At 44.8% G+C, this 14,197-nt stretch overlaps 1 protein-coding gene across 1 annotated transcript in view; it reads left to right on the forward strand.

Moving 5' to 3' along the window:
* The first annotated feature begins 12,050 nt into the window (after positions 1 to 12,050).
* Positions 12,051 to 14,197, forward strand: part of LOC101914590 (ras and Rab interactor 3) — a 175,168-nt gene continuing 173,021 nt past the window's right edge. Inside the window, exon 1 of the mRNA XM_055813961.1 lies at positions 12,051 to 12,659. Coding sequence (XP_055669936.1) covers positions 12,503 to 12,659 — 157 coding nt within the window. The 5' untranslated portion in view covers positions 12,051 to 12,502. The remainder of the gene's footprint in view (positions 12,660 to 14,197) is intronic.

Raw genomic sequence — 14,197 nt, forward strand, 5'->3', positions numbered from 1 at the left:
GCACATCACCTAAAATCAGATAGACATTTGATTTCACTTCCTTAAAATTCCTTAGGTAGCAAACCAGGTATGACTGAGAAGTTTAAAAGTACAGTTGAGCTAGAGCTAAAACAGGTCCCTCCTCTCTAAGCCCACTTCGCAGTAAAGTCTGAGACTGTAAAATGTTTTACTTGCTAAATAGTACTATATTTTTAAAAATATGATGATGCCTTAGTATCTTTGAATTCACTGGAAAAATCATGAGCATTCATACTAGCCAGATATTTTATCATGGCAAAGAAAAGATTTTCAGTGTTTTGGATTCTATGGTAATGATTTTCTTGTTACAGCCTTTTAACAGCCTATAAGTAAGAAAAATAGCAGCTAGGATACTTACCTGTTGTAAGTCAGCATCTGAAAACCTCTGGTGAGTGCGCCAATGCTCAGTGTCTGTCTGTCTGGTCCCAAGTAACTCAGTGTAATCCCCTCCACAAAGCTCTGAGCCAGGGGCACTGTGTCAGTGACAGCAGAACCCAGTCTGGGTTCCCTGTAGCTCTACTCACATTAATTTGTTCATCTGCCTGTTGAAACATGGGAAAAAAGTATCAGACCCTGGGCATGATTATTATTCTGTGAGTGATTTTAAGTGGTTTTTTTTCTGGATCACTGGCTGGCTCAGAGACTTGACAATGAGCTGCAAGACTTTTCTTCTCTTAGGACTTGGTCCAGGGTCCATTTGAGTCAGTGAGCAGCAACTCAGATAGAAAGACTGAGAGAAACAGAAGGGTAAAGGGATTTTTCAGGCAAGGGATGAAATGGGTCTTTGTTCAGGAAGGGTACTTGATGTAAACATTCAAGAAAGAGTAGCAGTGTATGTGCTTATTAGCTTCCTAACCGCCACAAACTGTGCAGCAGTGCAAATCCCGAAGGTTGGGGGTTGCTGCATTCCTACTTCAAACAAGTGGCATGACAGGACGTCTGCCATGGCAGCTAACACAGCTGTGGCACATGGTGGGGTAGGCTGTGCCAGCCATGGAGCAGAAGGAAAGCAGGAGGCAGCCTCGCTCTGGAAGCTTCTGATCTGTTCTGGGGGGACAAAACCAACAAAAACAAAGCTGTGCCCCTTCGCTCAGTTTTCATGGCAAAGCCACAGCTAAGCCTTTGGAGATTTTGTGGGTTTGCTTTGCATATAATTAAAAAGTCATTAATTAGGGTTAATGTTAAAAGTGAAAATAAAATAAAGGCTAGTTAAATCTTCCAGAATACTTGCCTTCTTTTTTTTTTTTTTTAATTTAATTTGTTAGTTTGGAAGGTTAAGATAGGAAATACAGTTCAGTTACACAATAGTTTGCTATGTAACATTCACCTCAATGACCCAATTTATTTCCAGCTTATCAACCATCTTGATAATTTGGGCAGGAAAAGTATGATAGATTTCCAGCAGTGAGAAAAACAAACTGCATAAAACACAGCCCCTCTTTTCCTTTGCACTGTCAATGCCAACAGCATAACTAATTCTGAGACTTCATCAGTCACAAGACTAAATGCAACTTGATACTTTTTTTACATGATTGTGAAATGGACAGTAGATCAGTTTTCTCTGATAAACGTTTAATTAGCTGTACTGTTATTCTAGTTCAAAGAGAACTGATGTTTTGGTTTGGGTTTTTTTGTGTCTAGAGAATTGTATAAACTATCTTTTATCAAAAGCTGTGGAGTGAATATACTTTATGATGACCATTACAGCCTGTCTGATGCCCTGATGCTCTGTCAGCCTGTTGTGAATTGGCCTGGCTGTTCAGTTCCATGTGCTCCGAAGCCAGCTGGGTATGGGTAAGATCTGCTGCTCAGAGTTTGCTGATAGCAAGGTCTCACCAGTGTCCCACGCCTCAGTAGACCAGTCCCCTCATGCTCCCTCATAGTTTACTTAAGTTGTAGGCTAAGTGGATATCTCGTTTACCATCTGACCCCCTGCTGAACCCTCCAGGAGGAAGGCACTTTCAGTCGTGCATGGTTAAATCAGTGGTTCAGGCTTGTAGGACATGGCCGGCCCTCTCCCCCCTCAGGGTGCTCCTAATGTGCAGTGGCAGCTGTTTATCTGCACAAAGTAGACTGGCAAGTCTCTGAACAAGAAGCTCTACCAGTAATGCTTCCATGTGAAGAAGACAACCATTGTTCCAAGAAGAAAGACTCTTGAGAAACTGAAAGTCAGTAAAAATCTCAGTTGGTCCCAAGGGCGACCCTTTGAGCAGGTGCTGGGCACCCTTCCTGAGGAAGGCACCTCTGGAGTGGATACTATAGGCCACCCTGGCCATCAACAGCCAGGTGTTCAGCGTACAAGTCAAACCAGAGCTGTCAGTTTGCTCGAGATGCTAAACCACACTGCCAGTCTGCAATGACAGAACTTTTCTAGTGGCCAATGATGCTAGGAACCATTTTTCTTTTAATCAATAAGGCAATTTCCAGCCCTAGGGAGAGGTTTTAGACATCTCCCAGGACCCTTCCTTTGCCCACAAGTGGAGGTACAATGGTTTTAAGCATCATCTAGAGAAGACCAACTGAAGCTCAAGTCTCTAATGTTCTGTTTCTGAATCTGTTCTGAATAGAACTTTTTGTGTAGCACATTTAAATGTACTAAATCTTTCTGTGGTCAATTTGCTAATGTGTGAAGTGAATATGATCTTCATTACAGGAGGGTTTTTTGAGCTTTTCTTGCCTAACACATCGTGGAACATTGGATTTTCCTTTGTTACCTTCCCTACAAACAACATACAGTTCAGTAACGCTAAGGCTGTGTAAAGTCACAGGATGTTTTATGATGTGAGCACAGGCAATAGCCAAAAGTTGCTCCTTCCCATGCTTGAGACAGGTAATTAGGGTATTTCAGGATGATGTATAGTGACAGATTGACAAAGGTATGCTTTTATATTTATTCACAAGCATAATTTAATACCACTTCTGAGCAGAATGGTTCTGTGTATTCATGTGCATAACTGGAAGCTTTTTTTAATCTAAATTTTAAATCTAGCTGCATTTTTACTTCCACTAATGCTAATCTTCTTTTTCCTGTAGTCTGATTAAACTTTGCAAATATCTTGGATCACAAGTCTCCAATGCTCACAGCCCACTGCTATCAGTAGGGATTGATTTGTTTGAGGAAGCTGGTGTTGCTGACCCTTAACAATACCATTTCAGCTGCCTGACCTTGCCGATAACTAACTCTGGTGGTTATCTCCAAGAAGTGGCATTATCTCCTGTGTCAACAAGGACTTTAGTTACTGAAAATTCTGCACAGGGAAACTGTTTTCTTGTCACAAGCAAAAAGGTGGCCCCTTGTCACTTACAAGAAAGCAATAAGTACAAACACATGCTCAGCAGCATCCCAATTAATTATACATTTTTAAATTTCAAGTTACCGCAAAGCATGTCTCTGGATTTACTGTTGGATGACTTACTTTCATGTTTAGCTGCCTCCTCACTCCATTGTTTCCATGGTAACACCTCTGAAACACTGCTTCTTTCTGAGGAGGTGAAATGTAAAGTGGCTGGAATATTTGAGTGTTTAAATATTTAAATGAAAACAACAAAAAGATGGTGGGGTGAGTCAGCCATGACAGGTAGGTGACACCCACAATAGCTGCTATTAAATTGGACCATGGGGTAGTACTACCTTTGCTGTTCTACTACAAGCTGAAAAGAGCAGCCAGCTGAGAGGAGCTGTGCTAAGCCTGTGCTATCCTGGTGCTGAGAGACTGCTGAGCATACTTATGACCAAGGCTAGCTGAAATAGCCTGCTGCTAACCTCTGCAAAGAGTTAGGAATAGCAAAGTTGTTAATTTGTAGGAGTGCTCTATTTATTATTTGCCAGTGATAAACATTTCTTGTTAAAATCGCAATAACTACTAATGGTCTCAGTGTTTTAATGTGAAGTCTGTTGGGAAGTTAACATGGAAATACCGTAAAAAGTGTTCCTGCTAATGCTTGAAAGTACACCGATGTTTGCTTTGACCATGACTTTCCATTAACAGTAACAAACATCACTTATGTGGGTTTGGAGGAGGCTGTGCTGCAGATGTGGCAGGTTTTGTAAACTTAAAGGGAGCTTTTATGGAGGATGTTCTTCTTAAAGTACTGCAGCTACAGCGATGTCTCTCTCCCCTGCTACACTGACCCTTTTCAAATTAGAAATACAAGACTTGGTCTTCAAAGTGGATGTAGTGGTACTCATTTCCCCATTTTAGCTCATTTCACTCGCCCTTACAATCCACTTTGATTAAGGTTCCCTTTTTCTGCTTCCACAGATGGCTGTGCCTAGCCTACTTGCTTAGAACCATCTCCCTGTTCTTGTGTACCAAAGCTCTCCCTTCCTTCCCTTAAATGCCTTCTTAGACGAACATCTTTCCCCTTGCTGTTCTGAACCTGGACTCTGAACCAGCCTTCTCTGTATTCCCCTCTCTTGTCTGATTATAACAAGGAGCAAATTAACCCTCCTTCCTTATCCCTTCCACAGGAGACAACATGAAACAGCAATGAAATAAATGACCTAAATTCCTCATAGAAAACACTCCATTGAGCACTGTTCCTGCTCACTTGATTTCTCTGATTGCCATTTCCTCTAGACTGTCGCAGCACTCTCCAAACTAACCAGCTGCAACAAGGTCTTTTACCATCTCATACCAACATACTCTTCATGCCAGTCCCTCTGCTGCCTTTTCCTAGTCTCTCCTCATCCCGGGCATACGTTGTCTCTACTTCTTCCTCCTCTCTCTTCCTCGGCTGCTCTCTCTCCGTTGGCTGCCCCACCACTGAACAGAACCAGCCACAGCTGCCCCTTATCTACATCAGCCAACCCACCGCCCCTGAAGCCAGCCCACAGCTGTATGTTGTCTATGATAACTAACCCACCTTCATTCCTCTAAACTAGACTATCATTTTACATGATTCTATCCACTGAATTTATCTTCCCAGTGCAAGGTTGTTTTCTCCCTACTGTCTATAAAAAAACGTGATCTCTACTAGCTTTACAGAAATAAATGGCAAGAATTCCCCTTCTTCCCAATCTCTGATTGACAGCTACAATTCCTCTTAGCTTTAACATGATAGGTTTTCAATAGAATAAATTTTTGGGTTTGAAAATCTGTGGTCAGATGAGGGGGGAAAATTCCCAGAACTCTCCAAGCTCTGCTCACTAACAGTGTTAAAAAAAGATGCCAGCCAAAGTAGGACAAGTGAATTTTCTTAATGTTATTCACCATCATTTTATTTTAAAAGCTTTGCTAGGCAGTCAAACAGCAATTTCAGTATCAAGATGGATATTAAGTTTCAGAGCAAGCCCACTCAACGTCAGGGAGAGTTGATACTGCCTTAGAAAAAGGGAATGAACAGGATGACCTCTCTGGGTTCCTTCAAGCATGTTCTACAAGCCTCTGAATAAAGACAGTTCTTGCATTTTCAATATTGTTGTTTCAAGGACATACATTTCTGCACTTGCTTATATAGCATTTGGAGCCTGCAGTTTGTTTTTTCCACAGTCACTAAAGGATGAATGCTTGCTCTTTTCTTGGTGATTTTGATGGACTAATCTAATGAGGGAAAGGAGCTGCCCTGTTGAATCTCTCAGCTACCCCAACAGGACTTTGATTGAACTTCTTTGGCCCCCAGGCTTTCAAGCACTGACACCATCTGAGGATTTCTGTGTGTGAGAATGCGCCACAGCTTCCTCCTGTGTATTCATAAGATCACAGCAGCCTGTGGTTTGGGCTAACAACACATAGCTGTTGAATATTTTTCTCACTGTAATGAACCAATGTTTGCTTAGTTAATGATCCTTCTCATTTTGAGGGACTTAGCAAAGGGTTTTGGAAACATCCCAGTGGGTATGAAAGCTGAACAGGAGTGTGGTTGATTAAGGTGTGTGAAGATGTGTGCTCAGTAGCTGTTTTGAATTTCACTTATTTCACAGACACACAAAAACCTTCTAGAAGGAAAACAAATAGAGAGCATTTTACAAAACTGAATTTAGATTCTTTATCTGGAAGAAGAACAAGATTATGGAGAACAAACAAAGGTGTTGTATAGTAGTGGAAGAGAGTGCTACAGTTAATCTGCAGAGCTTTGACCAGCCAGAATCCCTCACATTTAGCATTATGTCAGCTAACCTCGTTCCTCATAGTTATGGGTAAGCACAGTCAAATTTCCTCAGGCTTTTAAGAAAAAGGCTTAGAGTCAATACTAAGCTCAAACTCATGTGTAGATTTAAAAGGAGATTTGAAAAGGAGGAGGGAATTCCATTTACAAAGAGTGGAATGAATGAAAAATTTACACTGAGCCTAGAAGATCAAGAGGTGAGGAACAAAGTCATGTGAAGCAAACAGAGGCAAAGAATAGGGGAAGCAGGGAAGTAGGCAGAAGAGGAAGTAACTGAGGGCAGAGAAGAACAGAAAATCACTGGCAAAATGTAAACCCAGTAAAATCAGCTGAAGCTGGGGCTCAGTGGAGACAGCAAGCTTGAGAAACTGAGAAAGACAGAAATGGTATGTGTGTAGGGGAGGATATGCTGTGTAACAGAGTCCTCTAATTTAACCCCATTTCAGTATGGCTTTATGCATGTGCATGAGTTCTTCAAATCTGGCAAGCATTTAAGCAGATGCATATATCTCTGAGAAATCTAGTGGGTGTTAAACATAGATGCTGCAATGAGTTCGCAGGGCTTAGACAATACTGATTTAAGGAGACAAATATTGAGGTTCTTCTAAGAAACTCCCCTTTTTAGATAGATACTGATTGAAATCTTACGGGCAGAAGAAGATGACATTGAATCCTACTGGTCTGCATAATGTCTCTCATTCTGCCCTGCAAGAAGACATTTTGGTGGGCTTAGAGAAAGAATAGAGACAGTGCACCTAAATTAAAATGTGTTAACAGCACACATGGGACATTAAGAATCAACTGATCTTATTTTCTTGTAGCTTAAAGTAGATCACATCAAGAGCCTAGATCTGGTTGATACCTTTTATTCTTATTGTATAGCAAGAAGATTATAAGTAGCAGCCTGACCTCCTTCCTGGGCTTATGTGAGGCTGTTTATGGCATGCAGGATATGAGGAACTCTTGCTTGTAGTGTTCCTGCATACTGTGGGAGAATCCCATTATCATTAAGTTATTATCATTAAACTCCCAAGTAGGGTCCTGGGTGAGTGTGTGGCTGCTAGCTAAGTGTTGAATGGGGGATGTAACCACAGATGCTTATCAGAAATAGAAAGTAGCATTACCCAAGATTATTAAGGAGAAATCAGCATTAGGAAGGCTGCAAGATATAGAACACAAGGGAGTAGTTGGGTAAGTTAAAGGAAGATGTGGTTCCATATTTCATTGTGAGAATGACAACTTCTTCATAGCATTTAAATTCCAGTTCAGAGTTGAGTTATTCATAGCTTTGGAAGCAAAACAAAGGTCTGAGTTAAACTACAAAAATAACTGTATTAAGGAAAACTTCTGCCTTTGAAGCATGCAAAAGCACACTATGATAACACAGCTGGCAACTGTCCACTAGAACTGGAAAATGAATGTGAGATAAAAATCTGAGAATGAGTAGAAAGACGTTGAGGATCTTAGCACAAGAGTGAGTCCTGTGATGGGTCCTAAGTTGGAGCTTCTCTGTAAATCCAGTGGTCTCAGTTCAGGGTTTACCCATCACAGAGACTCTGGCAGAATCCCTCAGTACTGATGCCAACAATGGATCTGCTTTCTAAATTTCAGGTATGGTTCAGCAAAGCACCTTTTACCAATGCTTAAAAGAGCCACCCCGGCATATACTTAAGGAGATCTGATGGCCTGATTTGCAGTTCAACATTTAAATACTGATGTGCTAATATTTGGTTTTTTGCAAGCTTGTATTCTCAAGTCATATTTATGTCTGCTCCTTTTCCAGGGACTGGGTCCTAAGTAAGCACTAGATTGCCCCCTTCTTGGCAGGCAGGTGATTATGGACAGCACCAAGCTAAGGTTCTCTTCTCCATGGCTTCCTTGTATGAACCATCTTGACAAAATAGCAAAAGCAGGTTCCCAGTCTCCTCCCTCACCAATGCCTTTCCTCTCAGTTGAGTTTTTATGGCTTATGGGAGATTTTCTGGGTTTTCTGGAGTGAACGTTGTTGGCTTTTCTTTGATACTGTATCTTGCAGACAGGGGGATTGATACTGGGATGCTGGTTATATCAGTTGGAAAAACTGGACTTGAACAGGCTCCTAGGGCTGGTTGGGTGCCTGTCTATCACCTCCTAATCCCCAGGTCTTCGCAGCTGATGCACTCTCAGCTCTTCTGTGCTGGAACAGTCTTCATGGTCAACTAACAGGGTCTCAGTTCCCAGTTATCCTGCTGGGATATGGACTGCTGCTGCTGCTTTTCCTGGTCCTTTTAGAGGATGCCATAGAGAATTAATCCAAACGTTATACTTCTCCTTTGACTCTCAGCAGCATCAATTATTTTCTTCCCAGATGAGCTGCTTTCATGACTCTTCTATGAGACACTCCCCTAATTCAAAGCCCTTCAGCTGTTAATCAGTTCAAGATACTAATGTACCTGAGATGAAACCCAAGCAAATTTGGCAGTACTAGATGAAACTAGTGTTAGTCTGTGCTCCTAGTGAGATGTTTTAGTGTGAGACATACACAAAAGTTAAATAATCACAATGATAAGCACAGCAACAAGAAAGAAAGATTGTTTCTCATGTCTGGCTTAGGTTAAGACAGTAAGTGCTATTTAATATTTTCTTCCTCAACACTTTGTTTTGATGATATTTCCCAAATACCTCTAATTTCCAAAACATAATTCTTTCAGGAGAATTCCTAGGCCTAGTCCAGAAAACAGGAAACAGGTTGTTCTAATTGGAGTGAAAAAAAAGAGAACATTCAGAGTATCACCAAACCACTCACTGTGAAGGCATCACCGAGAAAACCATGTGTGTCTTACTCTTTCCATTTTTTCTTCTTCTTTTTTTTTTTTTTTTTTTAGACTATTAATGAAAAGATCCATTGAATTTACATACAGTTGTTCTGGTTGCAGTAAGAGATAGCAATAATTTAAGATTTAAAAAATGGAAGTAAATTTCTCTAATGCCACCTTATGCAGAAAGCATTTGCTTCTTTTTTGCCTTGGACATTGTATCACCACTCTTTCATACACAGCATGGATGTCACACAGATTCACCTCTGTGTGAATGGCTTGAACGTACTCAAACAGAACCTCCAGACACAGGTCCTGCCTGCTGTTGGGGGAGAGGTAACTGAGAGCTGAGTTCTGCAGTGCACCGCTTCACTTTGAGACATCCTAGTTACCTGGTTACCCGACACATTTTCACAGGAAACACCAAAATAACAGTGATTTGGAACTCTGTTCTGAAAGTTTAGTATTCAAGAACAATTTTGAGGCTGCCTTGTAATCACCAGACTGATTAAAAATGCTAATCAGAAGCTTGTATGATTAGGAGATTAGTACTGTCTGAACTTTGATCTGCCTCATTTGTGTACACAGGGAGGGAGACACACTCTCATGCTGAGAACTGCTTTCATGGGTACAGATTTCTTTTTTTGTGAAGGATTCACAAAAGATTTCATCGCTTCTTTCTTTGTTGCTTCCTGCTTTCAGTTCCTCATAGGGATGGCCCCAGGGTTTCTATAGTCACTAACTGTTACCTCTAAAACACACAACTTTTTAACAGCCAGAAAAGGGAAAAAAAACAACCCTTTGTCAAAAAAGGCAATATTATACTTGCATTGCTGTAACTACCCATGTGCTTTGGTTTGATCCATGTGATGTTCATATGACCTGACAGAATTAATGAAAATCCCTCACATGTGAAACTCAGGACCTCTAAAAATGCTTCACTTCCATGGTCTTTGTGTAAACAACCTGTAGACACAAATATGGAATATCCGTGAATCAAAGCTTCACCTCCAGACCTAAATTTGCCTCAATTACAAACATGTCATTGCATGTCTTAATATCAGTAACTCTTCAGATCAGGAGTACCATGGCTTTGAAAACGTCTTCAGTGTAAAAAGCAAGTAAGAGAATAAACCTGGTAAATACAGAAATCACAAGCAGCCTCCATCAGCTGTGGGGAGAGACCCAACCACCAGGACAACCTCTCTGAAGCCATGGCCCTGGTCTGCCTTATTGGTGAAGAATATTATAAACTTAGAGTGAGTGGATACTGAAAAAAACCCTAAATCTCTGCAATCCCTTCCAGTGTCACTATCCTTCTATTGCTAGACAAAATGTTCATACAGAAAACTGCAGTCGTGTCAGCACCGCAACTCTTATTAAACGCAGAACAAGGGCGTGGCAGACTTGAAGTTCATGTTGACACTCAGAGTGGAAGGGGAGGCTTTAGTCCCAGAAAAAAGGCAATAAAAAGCCACATGAAGAATTAGATTTCAGGCATCATGACAGCTGACAGGGTATGCAGTGGCATCTAACTGTGTAGTGGCATCTCTACCCACGTGGTCAACCAACAACTTCAATGGAGCTTACAAGGTCTTCAATGAAAAAAACAGTCCTCTATAAATAACAGTCCAGATCTAAAGAGCTTCAGTTGCCTTTATCCAGCTTCCCATGCCTCTGCTTCTCATTAGCCTGTAAGTTCTTTCAGCCAGGGATGGCTTTCATCTTTCTGGGTTCAGCTGTGAGATTTCCTGCTTGGCCATGGAGAGAAATAAAGGGACATAAACTGACTTATACTCTTCTCTACTACCTTTTTTGTGGTAGGCAAGAGCTTTCAGAGTTACTTTTCCTCTCTCAGCAGCTACAAAGGGAGTGAAAGAGACAAGACTGTGGTGTGCCATTCTTCTAACAGGTAGTTGTTTTCCCACTTTAACATAAATCTTTGACTTCCTAGTCAAAGGCTCATCAGAGCCTAGGAGCCCCTGGAGCTTGAACAGTTGAGGCACGTAAATTTTGGTAGCTATGTGTATGCAAGCAAGCAACAAGGTCAACACTAACGCTTCCCTTTGGTTCTCCAGCTTGAGTAATCCCTTTCGGACTTGAAACAACTGGGCAGCCTTCAGCATGAATCTAGAGCAATTTCGCATGCAGTATGTACCAGAGCACCCTGAGTACTGTGCTGCTGCATCTCACTATAGCAGATCTAATTCATAAACGTAAGAAAAAACCCGTATTTGCATGAAGATGGGAAAACAGAGGATTAATGGTATTTTATTTGTGAAGATTTGCTCTTGTAGCCTAGGATGTTTGTATTATAGCATGACACCGTTAGAAACAATGCCAGATATGAAGCGTTGTACGTTCTGAAGCATAAGAACACGGATGCAGAAGGAATCACCTGAAAGGCCTTCCATTGTAGACCAAATGTGGTATTGAAAAGAAGATCAGATGAGTTAATCCCATTTTGTCTACATGAGCTTCCTGACACACGCAGCATTTCTGGAACTCCCAGAAGGAGCACAGACCCGATGCCTGTGCTGTTGGAGGAAGCTCTCAGAACCGTTCTTGCTGGCTAACAGTAACCATTTAATTAACGTAAATACTAAATTTTAGTCAAAAAAAAAACCCACCTGCTTTGGGACAGCCTGGAACTAACTGCTGTTTCACGAAACGGGTCATTCACTTTGTGGTCCCGAACACCACAGGTTCGTCACAGCGCAAGCTACGACGAGCGGGGACCAGACAAGCGCCATGTCCCTCCACGGAAGCCCCTCTTGACACGCATCTGCTAGAGACAGGTGGCGGAACCCAGAGCCCCCCGCCCGCCGCTCCCCGCCGGGCTGCCCGCCGCTCGCCCCGCAGGCGGCGCGACCCGGGGCTTCCTCCCACCGCCCCGAGGGCTCCCGCAGCGCGGGCGGCGCCCCCCGCCCGGCTCGCCCGGACGGCCCCCGCCCGCGGCAGCCGGCGCCGCCGAGGGGAACGAAGCACGCAGCCCGCTAATTCCAGCCCCCCGCCCCTGAGGCGGGGGAGGGGCGGGTGCGCGCGCGTTGCCATGGGTGCCGGAGGAGCACCCAGAAAGTTGCGGGAGAGGGGCGGGGAGAAGGGGCCGGGCCAGGCCGGGCACTCGGGGGAGCGGCCGCCCGGCGCCGCGCTGAGAGCGCAGGGGCTCAGGCCGGCTACTCCCACCTGCCGCCAGCGGCTGGCGGCGGCGGGAGGGAGGGGAGGGATAAACTTTAAACTTGGCCGGAGCGGGCGGGGAGCCGCATGGATGCCGCCGTCCCTCGGCGCTGACTCGCCGCCCGCGGCACGCTGTGGGGCGGCCGCTGCTACCGGAGCGCCGGGCGCCGCCGCGCCGCTTCCTCCGCCGCCGGCCTCGGTGCGTGCGAGGCGCGGGGCTCGGCCCGGCCCCTGAGAGCCGCCCCGGCCTGCCGCCCCCTGCCGCTGCCCACCTCGGGCGTCGGGCATCGGCTTCTCCCCGCGCTGCAGCCCGCCCGACATGGAGCCGCCCGCGGGAAGCCGCCAGGAGTGATCCCCGCTCCGCGACCGACCTGGCCGTCCCCTCGGCGCCTGCGCTTGCTCCCATGGAGCGGGACGAGACGCCGCTCGCCCCCCCGAAGACCATGCTGCTTATGCTGAGGAAAGTTCGCAGGAGGAGGGAGATGCTGCTGCAGCAGCTGGGCTTCATCTGCGCCATCCTCTTCTTCGTCTGGTGCATGTCCAGCCTGCTCTCCAGACTGGGTGAGTGGCTCTGGCGGCGGGACCGGCGGGCATCAGCAGCGCCGGCAGGGCGGCCGGAGCGGCCCCTGGGCTGCAGCCCCGGGGGTCCCGGGGGCTGGCGCGGTCGGGCGTCCGCGGCCGTGCCCGTTCCGAGCTGGCCGGTGGCCGTACCCCGGCGGGCGGGGCGGGAGGAGGCTCCGCGCCGGGCAGGTGCGCGGCCGCAGCCCCGGGCAGAGCTGGCAGCGGCGCCGCTGGCGACTGGTGGCCAAGGGCATCCCAGCACCGAGCCCGCCCTGGCGACGGCCCGCCGGGCCTCGGGGGGCTGCGGGTGCGGAATCCAGGGGGAATGGGGGGCAGCTGCGTGCCTGGGAGCGGCCCTGAAGTAGTTTGTTCCCCCTAACGCGGCATCAGAGCGGAATCCTCTCCAGCCGCCTGTGGTCCCCTCGGCAACTTCAGACCACCTTTCGTTTTTATCCTCTAGGTTAAACCTCCATCAGCTACAACTGCTGCTTCTCTCCACCACCCCACCACCCCCAAGTTACAGTGTGGATTTGACTGAAGATTCTGTCTTTTAGTCTTTTAGGCAAGGAACAGTGCTAATCTCATGTTTTATGGAGAGAGTCTGTTGCATCCTGTGTGCGAGTGCTGTGTTGGTAAACTGATGCATTTATAATTAACTACATCGTTCCTATTCGTGGTTGGTTTTTTCTCTACCCCGCCTGCTGGCACAGGTTGGACTGTAAGTGTACGGCTTCAGGCCCTCTTCCTGGAATATGCTTTGCATCCCTCAGATATGAAGTCTAAGGTTGCTGGGACAGCACGTGGGTCTCTAGGTAGGACTGCTGACAGACCTTGAGGATTTAAGAACAAAATCGAACTAAGCCCAGATCCTATGCCCACGTTTAATATAAGAAAATCAGATTTTGCCAGAACTAGAGTGGGTCATCTCCTTAAATTAAAGCTGAAGTTAAAATGTGTGATGTAGGGAGGAAAAATTTGGCGGAACTTGTCATACTTTATAACGCTTTTGTGCTCAAATTATTGCCTGGGTTGTTTGAGATGTATGTAGGATGGCAACAAACCATCCATATAAGAATGAAGTGTCTTAGACCATATTAGCATATTGCTTATCTTGGAACTTTCAACATTTTTTTTTCTTGTGATTTTAGGGTATACTGTTGCTTGCTTTATTTAGAACTGTTTCTCATGCGATGCTTTTTTTTTTCTTTTTTCCTTTTTCCTTGCACCAGCTATTTACTTTCATAAACTTACTGGTATGTGAAAGCAAGTGATTGGGGTATGATTATGTTTACGTAGTTTGAGGGTGGTGTGTGGTTTTTTTTGGCAGATAACAGTTTTCCAGACTTTTTTAGGTTTACATGAAAAATGTCATGACTAATGAAAGTTTTTAATCTCCTGGGTTATCAGCTAAATCCCTCATAACCTAATTTTTGATGGTATGCTGCATCAGGTAGGGTTTTTTTCAGCTGGCTAATTTACAGTTTATTGTATCCATAAACACTGACCATCTGTTCTCTACGTTTCTTATAATTGTGGCA

Source organism: Falco peregrinus, chromosome 1 (genome assembly GCF_023634155.1).
Source record: "Falco peregrinus isolate bFalPer1 chromosome 1, bFalPer1.pri, whole genome shotgun sequence".
NCBI lineage: Eukaryota > Metazoa > Chordata > Aves > Falconiformes > Falconidae > Falco > Falco peregrinus.